Source organism: Tachysurus vachellii, chromosome 1 (genome assembly GCF_030014155.1).
Source record: "Tachysurus vachellii isolate PV-2020 chromosome 1, HZAU_Pvac_v1, whole genome shotgun sequence".
Classification (NCBI taxonomy): domain Eukaryota; kingdom Metazoa; phylum Chordata; class Actinopteri; order Siluriformes; family Bagridae; genus Tachysurus; species Tachysurus vachellii.
Window position 1 is genome coordinate 31,427,078 of NC_083460.1, and position 12,833 is coordinate 31,439,910.

Sequence of the window (12,833 nt, forward strand, 5' to 3'; positions counted from 1 at the left end):
TGTATTTTTGCTTTACCAAAGCAGAATTTGAGTCTAGATCAGATTTTGTTGAAGAAAAGAAAACAGCGCGTAACAGACAAATCTTTCTCCAATAAGTTTTTTTATTCATAATCTTTTATATAAACAGTTAATTGTTGAATAATTTACACACAGCAAGATTTTCATGTCATTCAACATAACATATTTCTGTACATATCACTGCTTGGCTCTCCTTGAGGAAGAAAAAACAAAAAGTCAGAAAGCGGGATTTTCAGCTAATCATGGCACATTTTGTTCCGAAACAGTTGCTTTTTTTGTCATGGAGCTTGTGTTTGTGGTTTTATATACACATATACACACAAAGGAGTGTGTGAGCACTGTGAGGCTGATGGCACGGCTGATGGATTCGTCTTGTGTTGCTGTGTGTGTGTGTGACGTCACCAAATAGCGTTCCATACATCATGGCTTTATCAGCGCGACGCATTATGAGGACATGACGAGGGAAATGGTGAAAGAAACGACAGTAAGACAACGGCGAGGTGAAAAGAAGTTTTAGAAATTTTGAAATCTGCAATTTTTGAGATCTAGGAATTCAAAAATTAGCCTAAAAATTTACTTCTATTTTTTCTTCCTGAAGCAAGGAGTCTAAATGAGCTAACAAGTAAAGAAGGTCTGTCTCACTCACATGATTCAGTCAAAACAAGCCCAGATTTTAGATCACAATCTTATTTCTATATAATCTTAATATCATGAGCATTTATTAAAACTCACTATAGACATCTGAGTGAATCGACTCTAGTTTTCAAAACTGCTGATTAACATTAAGAGACTCACGCCCATGTTATTTATTTTCATATTGCCGCCTTTTTTTATTACCGTATTTATTTATTTCATGCTAAATATAAGTTTTAAAAAATGTGCTGCACTAGTGACAAAACAAACATAACTATCATGATACAAAATATGTTCATCATTTAGACCATTTTTAATTTGGAATTTAAATCTGATTCAGATTGAAATGACTGATGTTAATGTACATCATTAATCTTAAGTGGAGTCTAATCAGTGAAGCGACGTGATATTAAACTACACTAAAAGACAAACGGCAGCTGCAGCGTTAAAGCTCCAGTGTTCTGCTACACCACGTTTACTTCATGTTTGGAGTCGACACAAAATCATTTGAGTGAAACTGAGTACTTGTTAACTCCATCAGCCTCTTCACCTAAAGCCGAGGATTTCAAAATTTCAATTAGGTCAAAATTTGAATTTTACTCACTGGATCATTGCATTAGTTAAACTCCCAAAACGTTTTAAGTTATTTTAGATGATCATGAAGAGCCTTCATGAATCTTCTTGTGTTTTCACACCTCATCACAAAGACAGTTTCATTTCATTCAAATAGCACAAAGCACACGTACATACAAATGTGAGATCTGTGATACAAAACATTTAGAAACAGACAGCGATGATTTGATGGAAGGCAAACAAGCGACTGTACACAAACATGACCGCGGTGGCCAAAAGGACGTCCCGCTTTTCCTTTTTTTCTTTTCAAAAAAGACTATATACACTGTTAATGCAAATTTCATTTCATAATGTACAAGAATAGCAAAAAAGTTTACAGTCAGAAAAGTAGTTTGAATTTTTGCCCCTCCCTGTTTTTTTTGCCTAAAAAAATAGAAATGAACATCTCTAATAATAATAATAATGTAATACTTTTTCCTTTTTTTTCCTTTTCTTTTTTTTAGAACAATAAAATACATACAATGCCTTGTCTTCAGCCTGTCACACTGCCAGCTTGCTTTCTTTCTTAATTATATATAAAAAAAAAAAAAAAAAATTCCTAAACTTAAAATTAAGTGCTGTGTGTTTGTAGGGAACCTGCAATCTGCAATCTACAGTACGACATTTTTCATCATGTGTTCTATAAATAATTGTAATTACTAAATAAAATACGCTCTGTGATTTCTTCCACAGTAGGATCTTATTCTGGTAGTGAATGAGGGACTGATTGAAAGTTTATGTGAAAATGATCATTCGCTTTGCTGCGTTAAAGCAAAACGCCACAGCAATTCCAAGCAGAGACAAGTTCAACTTTGAAAAGAAAATAACACAAAGGGAAGAAGAAAAAACATCAACATATGATCATTCACATATACCCATACAGTAATTTTGAGCCAAGCAGAAGAAGAGAAAAACAAAAAACAAACAAACAAAAAAATGTTTAACCCATTAAAAGTTCGCCTTTATCTCAGACTAAGCATTTAAAACTCCACTGATGGGTTAATACGACAGGACGTGTCCCAAACAAGGCTCTTCTCTCTGTCTGAGAGGAACGCTTCAGTCCAGGGAAGTCTGATGGCTGGGTTTGGTTTGAAGTCTGTGCAAGGCACTGTGGGTAAGAGCCTCCAGGCTACACGACACTCCACATACGCTCTTCAATCGTGTCGCTAGAATCCGCCGGAAAATTAAACCTAAAAAGAGCGCAACAAATTTCTAGCATGATCAAGAGGCTGAGGGAGCAAGCAGTGCCTCCCATGCTCGAGCCTTCCTGAGAATTCATCTTAAGCAGAGATTTGTTTGAAAGAAAAGTAAAACATTAATACAACATTTTTGGCACACAGGATTGTCCTAGAAGAGCTAACCCATGCACAAAGGGGAGGATTATAGCGTCCATCTCCCCTAAACCAATCAACACCACTACAAATAACTCTCCATTTTCACAGTAAGGAAAAATACATTGTGAAACAACAGACAAAAACATTGAAGAGGAAACACATTCAGTTCACAGAACAGAGGGACATGACGAGAGCATTTCATATCGTGTAGAACAAGAGAAAGAATTTGACATGAGAACAAAAAAAATCAAGAGTGTAAAAAGCTTATGCTGGATTTCTGTGTCCCCTGTGACACATTTCTATAATCACTCACCTCCACAGTTTTTTTTTGTTTTGTTTGTTTTTTTTAATAAAGTTTGATGTGTGAATAAAACGACAGGTTTGTTTGAGGTTGTTAGACTGAATGTAAATTCTCCTTGTTTCACACTGAATCTGAAAGAAAAACTCTAGCTCCACCATAGCCCTAGCATGTGTGTGATTACCATAGAAAAGAACTTTTTAAACATTTCCATTCACCGAGAAAAGGACAGAAAAATTCTTTAGTCCACAATCTCTGTAATGTTAACTCCAGTAAGGCTGTTAGAAGACCATCTGACCCTAGTGGTTCTCGTGGAGTTTTATTTAACTCCATTGTGACAGTAATCAAGTAAAAGGGAAAAAAAAAAAGACAAAATCGTTCAGGTTAGTAGTAGTTCCATGTTTGAAATCAAAGATTTAAAGCTTCATTTAAAGCTGACTTTTGACTAAATGTACAAAAATACGGTTTGTAAACTTCTTGATGGATTTCAAAATGACCCTTATCCTGCATTCACACTAAAACCTGACAAACAGCCGGAGTCTCAGTAACAAACCAGATCTTAACTGAAACTCAATTCTTTCTTTACACATTAGGGACGACGTTGTGGGATGAGAAATCGCTCGGCTGAAAAGATTTCTGAGACAAACCGTGTGCTGTGACTTTGACTCAGTTCCTTGCTCCCACCTTGAATTCTTACCTGCCATTAGTTCCCATTTTGTAGAAAAATTTGTTACTGTGGTTTCGTCTAACCCTGTCATACACCAGCTCTCGTTAAACAAGTATAGAGGCATACAATAAAGTTTGGAAAGAAGCAGCAGAGATCCCCTGCTGAATGAGTGTGTGCACCTAGTGCAGTTAGACTTCTGTGCTAATCTAGACCACCATTATAACCGAAATTGTGGAAAAGATATTTTCTGTTCTTTATTCAGTCTAGAGAAATGTATTGAAACGCTGACCAGAGGTAATCACACACTGCTGACTAAACTCCGAAAGGGGGCGCTCAATCTAAAGTGTACTCTCGTCTAGAGACCCTGTCCTACAGTAACAGGTTCGATTAGATTAAATACCAAATGAACAAATCACATATTGGTTTAAGATGAAATATGACGTGTCCTGGTGGGAAGAGAATTTCTGCACTTCGGTTAGGTCCCATTGCAGAGATTTGTTTTGTGAAATATACTGAGATGTGATCAGCTGAATCAATCTTTTCCCCTGGAAAGAAAAAAAAAAAAGAACCTTGGTTAAAAAAAAATAAAAAAAATTAGGAACTCTGGTTGGGGACGATCGGCAAACTTCACCTTTAATGTCGTTAACTGAATAACAGAATTGTAGAGAGAGAGAAAGAAACGTCCTCTGCTTAATTCTGTTCTGTAAATTACTGAGGTAGACTGTGTCCAAACTATTAAAAATAGAATTATTTTTTAACTAAACCGAGTCTGACTGTTCAGCCATAATACCTGTTTCTCTCTAGTTATTTGAACGAGGATGTACCCTGGGTTAGAGATAATAAAAATAAATATGTTAAACATCAGAGATATGTCATCTTGTTGAAGAAAATTCCACACACCTTCATGATAATTGCCTGTAGACAGCAGTGAGGAGTTTATATTATTTCTTGTCATCAAGTTATACAACTTTAGACTGAGAAGTTTAGAAATTTGAACCATGTCAGCAGTTCGGTAAGTTACTATCTGAGGAACACTGACTGCTAAAAACTGTTAACCTAGTGCTAATTCTGTGGGTTTTATTCTCTGCTAGCTTCCCTGACTGCTCGTACAAGTTTCTACACAGCATCCTTTTCCGACAACAGTGCTAACTGACTTTTATGCTACGCTAACATCGGTATGCTAACAATTTTATAATTTACTTGATGATTACCCACAGTAATGTTAATTCTAACTTCATGAGTTTAGTTCTCTGCTAATCTTTAGTTACTGGCAGCATTCCATAATGCTGAAGTCTGGAGTTTAATACTCTACTAGTTTCTCTGGGTTTAATGCTCTGCTCATTTGTTAGCCACTTTAAGAATTGTGGAAGTTAGCAGGGCATAAATTCTAACAGACAATCTAACTTCTGAAAACTAATGCTAGTTTCTCTTAGCCATGTTAACATTTATGGAGTTTAAAAGGACCAACAGTAATGCTAAATCCTGGCTTTATATCCTGCTATGTTCTATTTACCATCTAGCACATTAGCCACTCCTTTACACGCATCAACCCTGTATCACCTACTTAACCAGCACAAATAAAGACTTGTCCACCTTCACAAATTATATAAATGCATTACTAAAATCTTCACTGCTTTACAACATCTGGTGACTTAAACCAAAACCAAGTCTTCTCTCATGCATCTAGTCCCAGAGTCTCCAGCCAAATTCTGGGATCAGTTTTGTTTAATAGCTGTCAAAATTTCCCCCGTGTGCTATGTGACATTTAAATTACGGTTGAAAAATCTGGGAAGCTCACTGGAATGTCTTGATGTCTGCTGAACGGTTTAACCAAACCTCATGCTTTAACATCCAGCCTCATGACCACCACACAGTCCTCAGAGACGTTAGCATTATTATTACTATTTAGTACCCATGTTTGACACCTAAACATTAGAAGAAAAAAAGTTCTGAGGTAATAAGTTGGCATATGGATAAAGTGAAGATAAACAACGCTGTAACACGTGGTGATAATATTTTGTAGCCTATGATGGTGTACTGTTCTGAGGCATGGTGTTTGTCACAGTGGCTAGTAGCTCAGCTGTTAAAAGCTTAGCTAATTAGCAACATATTCTAAAGCAATTTTGGATGTAGTGCTCTTAAAATTCAGCCATTTTGTGTAGAATATTCAACACAACAGTGTTTGACAAAAAAAAAAAAAAAAATTATTTCAGAGATTTTTTTCGTAAGTATGGTTAAAACCCTGAAATGACATTTCACCATCAACTGAACGTTAAGCTAAACCCTAAAACGCAGTGAGTCAAAAATGAACCACGAACACAAACCGATATTGGCGAAAATCTGGGTTACATTTTTTACAATCCGAGGTCTCACCGTCTCACCTGCTTTAATTAGCGCCCCCTACATTTTATATTAGTAATTACAGCTATTTCCCTGTGTGAGTGCTGAGTAGTGTGTGATTCTGTTTAATGGGTGAGTGAATGTTTTAAATAAAAAGACACTCATTACTGAAAAATATGAAACATCTGTAGAAGACATAAAAAACCGAACTATGTACAAAATTTTCAATGTTGCCTCCATTATATATATATAATATTGACATTCCATCAATATTCTATATATTGTATATATTATATATTTATACCAATTAGATATCAAAGCAGCAGCTTTTTGGTCAGTCTTGAGGAAACGCCCCTGTCCAATCCTTAACTGTTTTAAATATCCTTCAGTCATAAAAAAGGATACAAGCAAAAACTAAGAAAAGGAAACAAAAGCCAATAAATTAAGCACGCATTCACCAAACACCAGAGTGGATCGGCGAAAAGAATCAAGGATCCTCCACAAGTAAAAATCCTCCTTTAGGCAAAGATGATGTTTGTTCTTAGAAAATGTTGTGCCGTCCCTCATCCAGATGTCCTCTGACAGTCTTTAAAGTCATTGTTCAGAGGAAATGGATATTCTCTTTGTTTTGTAGGCCACTTACTAAAGGCCACAATCTGAAAATCAAAAAATAATAATAAAAAAATAATAATAAGAATAAAAAAAAAAAAAAAAAGCAAAAAAGGTTGAGTGGGAAAAGAGGTTGTGCTGAAGCAGCCTTCTGGTTTTCAGAGGTTCATATTCACAGTTTTTTTTTAAATAATTTCTCCATCGACCAGGAAACTTGGCAAAATGAAAGCAGAAGAAAGCAAACTGCGATTTGGATGAATCTGGAGAAAATACGTTTTGCAACCATGTCGCCACAGCAGGAAGGAAGTCCAAAAATAAGAAAAAAAGACCTGAGATCTGTTTTAAGGGCCTCTGAAAAAATACAATTAAAATCTAAGAAAAACAGATAAAGAAAACAGAGCAGCGCAATGAGGAAATGTTATGAAGGGCTGGAGCGAGGCAGAGAGAGGATTCGACCATTTTTCTTGCCACCGTTCATGTGTGTGTAGGGAACGTGCTCGTCGTACGGGCCGCTGTCTCGGCTGAAGCTACCTTCCTCCCTCTGGTTGTAGGAGGATGGGTCCAGCGGGATGCTCTCCATGTTCTCAAAGTCCATGTCAAACTCCTCACTTTCAGGAGGTTTGTTCTCCTCGCTGTAGAAGAATGAGAGCTCCTGAAATGACGGATGAAGGTCATCCTTTAGCATCTCAATAATCTCAGTGAAGGTGGGACGCATCTTTGGGTTGTACTGCCAGCACATCTGCATCAGGTTGTGCCTAAAAGAGAATGATGACAAATAAAATCACACCAACAATATACATGACTGTGTTCAGTGGGTGGAGCTTTCGGCAGTGTTTGAAGGCTTTCAGTATTTGTGTAATATAATAATTATTTTTAACCATACATCCTCTCAGCGCAGTTCTCTGGCCGATCCAGATATCCTCCATCCATGACGAATTTGAGCACCTGTTCATTGGAGAGGCCCTGATATGGCTGCTCTGCTAATGTACTGATCTCCCATAAAACCACACCAAATGACCTGCAAAACACACACGCAAACAGACACACAATCAGTTTACCAATTTTAGAATTTGTTTTCTAACCTGGGTTTACAGCTTTGGCGGTGGAACTGCAGAATTTTATTATTTTTACTGAAAACTGTTTGGAACCCTTTGAAGAAAAACGCACCAGCAGTCTGACTGAGCAGTGAACACTCCGTCCTTTAGCGACTCAGGAGCCATCCATCTAACTGGAAGCAGTCCTTTCCCTCCTTTACGATAATAATCTGTCTCGTAAATGTCCCGGGTCATTCCGAAGTCTGCAGAAAATAGCAGAGCAGGTTAATGTGTGTCTCCTATTATAATGCTAGTAGGAGTTAGCCTGTTAAATATAATGCTAGTTTCCAAGTTAGCTTGTTGACTCCAATAATGTTCTCTGCTGTACCTCCTATCTTCACAGTGAGGTCCTCAGCCACCATGCAGTTGCGAGCAGCGAGGTCTCTGTGCACAAACTTCTTTGCATTGAGGTAGGCCATGCCGTCTGCAATCTCTGCAGCCATCTGGATCATGTCGCTAAGTGTGGGAGGACTACGGCCGGGATTAGACTTCACACGACAAGGGAACATATAGACATGCTCAGAGATGCACACAGATTCATGAGAGTAAAGAATATAAATGTTTAGAATAATTTGAATCAAGTGTGTAAGTGTGTGTATAGTTTTTGCATGAATGTATATATTATACATACACATAGCTATATATTAGTGGTTGTGCATGTGTGTTTCTTTTTTTACACCTGTGTTTGTACATTTCCATGTGTGAGTGCATGCATGTGCATGTGTTTCCATGGACATGTGTGCAAATCTGTGTGCATGTGTGTTTATTTCTCTGTGTGGGTACATGTGCATATTGTGTTGTGTAAGGTGTGTATTCATAAGTGCTTGTTTGTGTGTGTGCACATGGTAGTTTTGTGTATGAGTGTGTGTGTGTATTTAGATGTGTTTGTATCTGTTCATATGGGCATTCTCGTCTTCGATTGTACGTGTGCATGTGTGATTCTGTTTGTGTGTGTGTGTGTGTGTGTGTGTGTGTGTGTGTGTGTGTGTGTGTGTGTGTGTACCTCAGCATCAGGTCTGAGGCAGCGCAGGTAACTTTTCAGATCTCCGTGTGTCATCAGTTCCATTACCACTAATGTCGGTTGTCCTTTCGATACAACCCCCAGCAGACGCACCTACACACCACACACCACACAGACTCTTATTCAATATTTGATCAAATATCACCTCCAATCCAAAGTGTGCATTTTATTTCTTTCTGGATATCAGAGATTTCTGGGCCATGTTGAAGAAAGCTTTACAAACTGGCTTCGCGCTCAGCCGTGTCTTGTCTAAGCTGTGGTTATGGAAGAGCTACAATAAAAACATCTTGGGCTGCATGAGCAACATAATGTTAATTTGTTATTAAACTGCCTTACATCGTTTTCTGTATCGGCTGGTTTAACCTCTGGATTTGTGTGCTGGAAAATACGAGGTGAATAAAAACATCCCCTCACACATGCAAGGTGGCAACACGGCTAACCAGAAAAACCAATAAGGTTCTTGTAAATAAGTGGACAAGATCGCCAATTTCTTTTCTGGATGTGCGGAGTGAGGCAAAATTCTGTCCAAGCCTATTGAATAATAAACAGCTCCAACATTCTTTGACAGCTAAAGGAGTGTAAAGCCTAGTCCACTTCTTTTCTATTGGCTCTCAAGGCAGAGCCTAACAAACTCTCAGCTATTGCTAACGGATGCAAACGTGTTTCTTTTCCCCTTCAGTAAATTTTTTTTGAACTAGGTTAATTTTCATTCACTGCTTTAGCTGGAAAAAAATAAAACGAGGAAATTTCAGGCATCACTCATCAGCTATACTGGTTCTGTAAATATTGGCACCTCAAATAACTGTCCAGACAATATTTGACACAGCAGTAACATATTTCTCATCACTACTGCCTTAAATCACACTCACCACATGGTGGCAGCTGAATGCCTTCATGACTGAAGCTTCGTTAAGGAATTCGATTCTCTCGCGCAGACTGGCAGATTCGTTAACTGTTTTGACGGCCACCCGCGTCTCCGTTTCACCTTTTATGATATCTTTAGCGTTTCCCTCGTATACCATGCCGAAGGAGCCCTGACCAAGCTCGCGCAGGAGAGCGATCTTCTCACGTGCCACCTCCCAGTCATCAGGAATGTAGACTGCACATAAGAGACACACAAACATCACAGGTACATTTAATAAAAAGTTTATTATTATTCATTTATTTCTATTATTTTAACTATATATACATATATAATTGTAGATGTATGGATATGAATGTGTAGGTATGTTATATTAATAGGACTATGATATTGACTCTCACCATCGTTTGCACTGATGTACTCTGGGTTTGACGAGGCGATTAAGGGGCCAGTTGGTCCTTCAGTTTGTCTGAGGTGACACAAAGAGTTTCAATAATCAGTGAAAACCAGTATCGAAACTTTAAAGTGTAAAGAAATCATTGTGTGTGTGTGTGTGTGCGTATGTAGGCTATGTACTTTTTCCTGAGTACGACACAGACAATGCTTCCAACAAAACAGAAGAGGATGAGCAGAATCACTGGGACGACAATGATCTTCATATTCATGTGGTCTAAAGGGAACACGAGAGAGTTTAGAGATGACTGATCAACAACAACAATAGTAAAAATATTAATAAGCTTAAGTGATGGTAAATTATTCATTTCAGCTGCATGGGAGTGCGCTATATAAAGGAAAACCCATACAGAATGCACATGTAACTCATGTACAAAACACGTAATTGAAATCTTACTGTCAGGCATGAAGAAGTAAACTGGCTCGGTCCAGGACCCGTTTCCTGCCAGGGAAGTGGCACGGATTCGCACGCTGTAATTCCCTGGATGTCCAACTCTCAATTTACAACCTCCATTCTTTTCATAACTGATCCTGGATACGCAGTGATGCATCTCCTGAGACAGGCGGACAGAGCGAGAGCGGAAGAGAGAGACGTATAAAATTAAATTGTGTTGTGTGTGCTGCAGGTTGATGTGCTTTTGTGAGAGAGACACTGAGCTGACCTCATTATCAGACAGCCGATGGTAGTTGACTTCATACAGGATGATCATGCCGTTTGGGGATTTGGGCTCTTGCCATTTGATGTACACAAACTCAGGCTCTTCAGGGAGGATCTCATGAGTCACACGACCCAAAATGTTGTCCGCTTTGACTACAAATAAAACAGCAAACAGAAGTTAAAGACATCATATAACATGGGTGTCATGCCCCATGTACTGGAACTAGGCTGACATTTAGCTTATCTGGCTCAACAAACAAATTCCTATATGAAATACTCTAAATTAAATTCATCTTGTGGATGTACTTAAATGTAAGTCTTAGAAAAAGAGCATGTTTCTGTTATTCCACTAGGGGGCAAAACATAGCAAGAAATTCTGCACTAAAGCTGTAACCACAATGCATTTAAAATAGCTTATTTAGGGGTTTTACAGTGAAAACAGTAAATAGCTGTTTTGTAACCTATATTGATTTTTTGGATTAGATTAGGATTAGGCAGACGAGACAGTCTTACAACATTATTATATGCGGAGTTGAGTAACATGGCAAATAGTATGAATAAAGGTTAAGATGGTACAGTTGGAGACGGTACCCCCAGGCATGGTGCGGGCACTGACGAAGGTGGCGACACTACAGAAATCCAGGTTCTCTGGGTGGTTACACGCCTGGATCTCAATCTGGTAGCTGGTGAAGTGATGCAGGTTCGAGATGACGATCGATTCTTTCCCGACGACCTTCAGCACCAACTTCTCCTCTGGTTTCGGAGTAGGGGACGACCCGTTGTCCAAGAGAGGGGGTGGGGTAAAGGTTGAGGAGAGGCTGAAGTTAGCCACTCCCACTGAGCGGCGACGACGGTGTGATCTAAAGACGGGAGCAAAGAGAGAGAAAGTGATTTTTCTCCATGTCTTTCAAGACAACTGCAATGATAAACCTGTGTGGTACCAGCTAGGTATCCTTCCACAAATAACTTAAGTCCATATTTATTTTCCCAGACACTGACAGAAGATTACTTAGTTGAATCAGTGTGACTCGCGTCTGTTTCGTGCTGATTCGTTCTTGACCCTATCATTAGTGAGCTCTTACTTGGGTTCAAACACCTCGTTGTGGATGTAGTTCTCAAACGTTTTACGGAACTCGCGCTCTTCTGCCTCCTTCTTCAGCTGTGCTTCGGTTTTGGGGCAGCTACAACACTTATCCTTCTCGTGGTTGTAATCCTCAGTGTTATTCCTCTTCTGATTGGTGTCTTGACTGGGGTTTGTGGGAGTGCGGGACGGCAGCTTCATTCCTGCAGGGGAAAAACAACCAGGACAACTCTTCAACACTGCCATAACACCATGACAAAGACAAAATATTTTACACCTCCTAGGAAAGACAAGCAGGGTTCAGACCTTTCTGACAGTAGTCATACTTGTAGAGCTCGCTGTCCTCCCCTTGTTTCTGATAGGACACACGGTAGTGTGTGATGTTCCCATTAGGCTCTGAGGGGGTTTTCCACTTCAGAATGATCTGAGATGATGTGTTAGAGGAGGAGATGGGGTCCAGAGGCACAGAGGGTCCTGAAACACACACACACACACACACACACACAGACTTTCTTCATTACTTCATCTACTAATTTCAGTTAAAGAAAGTAAAATAAAAACAAAAGAACACTTACATTTTAACACATTTTCATTTTAGGTCAATTTTTTTTTAAATAATAACAAAATTAATGTTTATGAAAAGATATTTTATGGAATGCAAGGTAATGAATAATCTAGTCAAGTTCATGTTTTACTTTTTGAAATGACTACAAATTGCAATGAAATACAGAAAACCTACAAATTAGAATGTATCTTTGTTTTACTGACTTCAGTCACATCCTCATTAAAATAATTAAAACAAATGCAAAATTGTTTTAACTAAAAAGTTAATAAAAAAAAAAAGGCACTGACTGCTGGCGTTGGTGCGGACATAGATAATTTTGCTCTTGGCTCCTTTGACCTGCTGGTCGTCAGAGACCGACAGCTGCGTTTTCACCATGATGGCATACTGTGTCCACGGCTTCAGCTGCGTCAGGAGAGAGCCGGGGTCACGCTTCATGTCTGATGTCCTCTCTGGTGGCTCCACGTCTGTGATCATCCAACTGTTAGAACCACAAGCATCCTGTCCATCGTACTCAGTCACGTTCTGATGCGGACTGGAGAGAGACAGTAGAGAGAGAGAGAGAGAGAGAGAGAGAGAGAGAGAGAGAGA

General features: G+C 38.8%; 1 protein-coding gene across 1 annotated transcript in view; it reads right to left on the reverse strand.

Annotated features, from left to right (window-relative positions):
* Positions 1–83: 83 nt before the first annotated feature.
* insrb (insulin receptor b) overlaps positions 84–12,833 on the reverse strand; it is a 61,661-nt gene continuing 48,911 nt past the window's right edge. Inside the window, exons 8-21 of the mRNA XM_060883261.1 lie at positions 12,533–12,777; positions 11,987–12,154; positions 11,682–11,883; positions 11,191–11,459; positions 10,604–10,752; positions 10,339–10,495; positions 10,065–10,158; positions 9,890–9,957; positions 9,496–9,725; positions 8,609–8,719; positions 7,934–8,093; positions 7,679–7,808; positions 7,395–7,529; positions 84–7,266 (exon numbers count right to left, since the gene is read on the reverse strand). Coding sequence (XP_060739244.1) covers positions 6,930–7,266; positions 7,395–7,529; positions 7,679–7,808; positions 7,934–8,093; positions 8,609–8,719; positions 9,496–9,725; positions 9,890–9,957; positions 10,065–10,158; positions 10,339–10,495; positions 10,604–10,752; positions 11,191–11,459; positions 11,682–11,883; positions 11,987–12,154; positions 12,533–12,777 — 2,455 coding nt within the window. The 3' untranslated portion in view covers positions 84–6,929. The remainder of the gene's footprint in view (positions 7,267–7,394; positions 7,530–7,678; positions 7,809–7,933; positions 8,094–8,608; positions 8,720–9,495; positions 9,726–9,889; positions 9,958–10,064; positions 10,159–10,338; positions 10,496–10,603; positions 10,753–11,190; positions 11,460–11,681; positions 11,884–11,986; positions 12,155–12,532; positions 12,778–12,833) is intronic.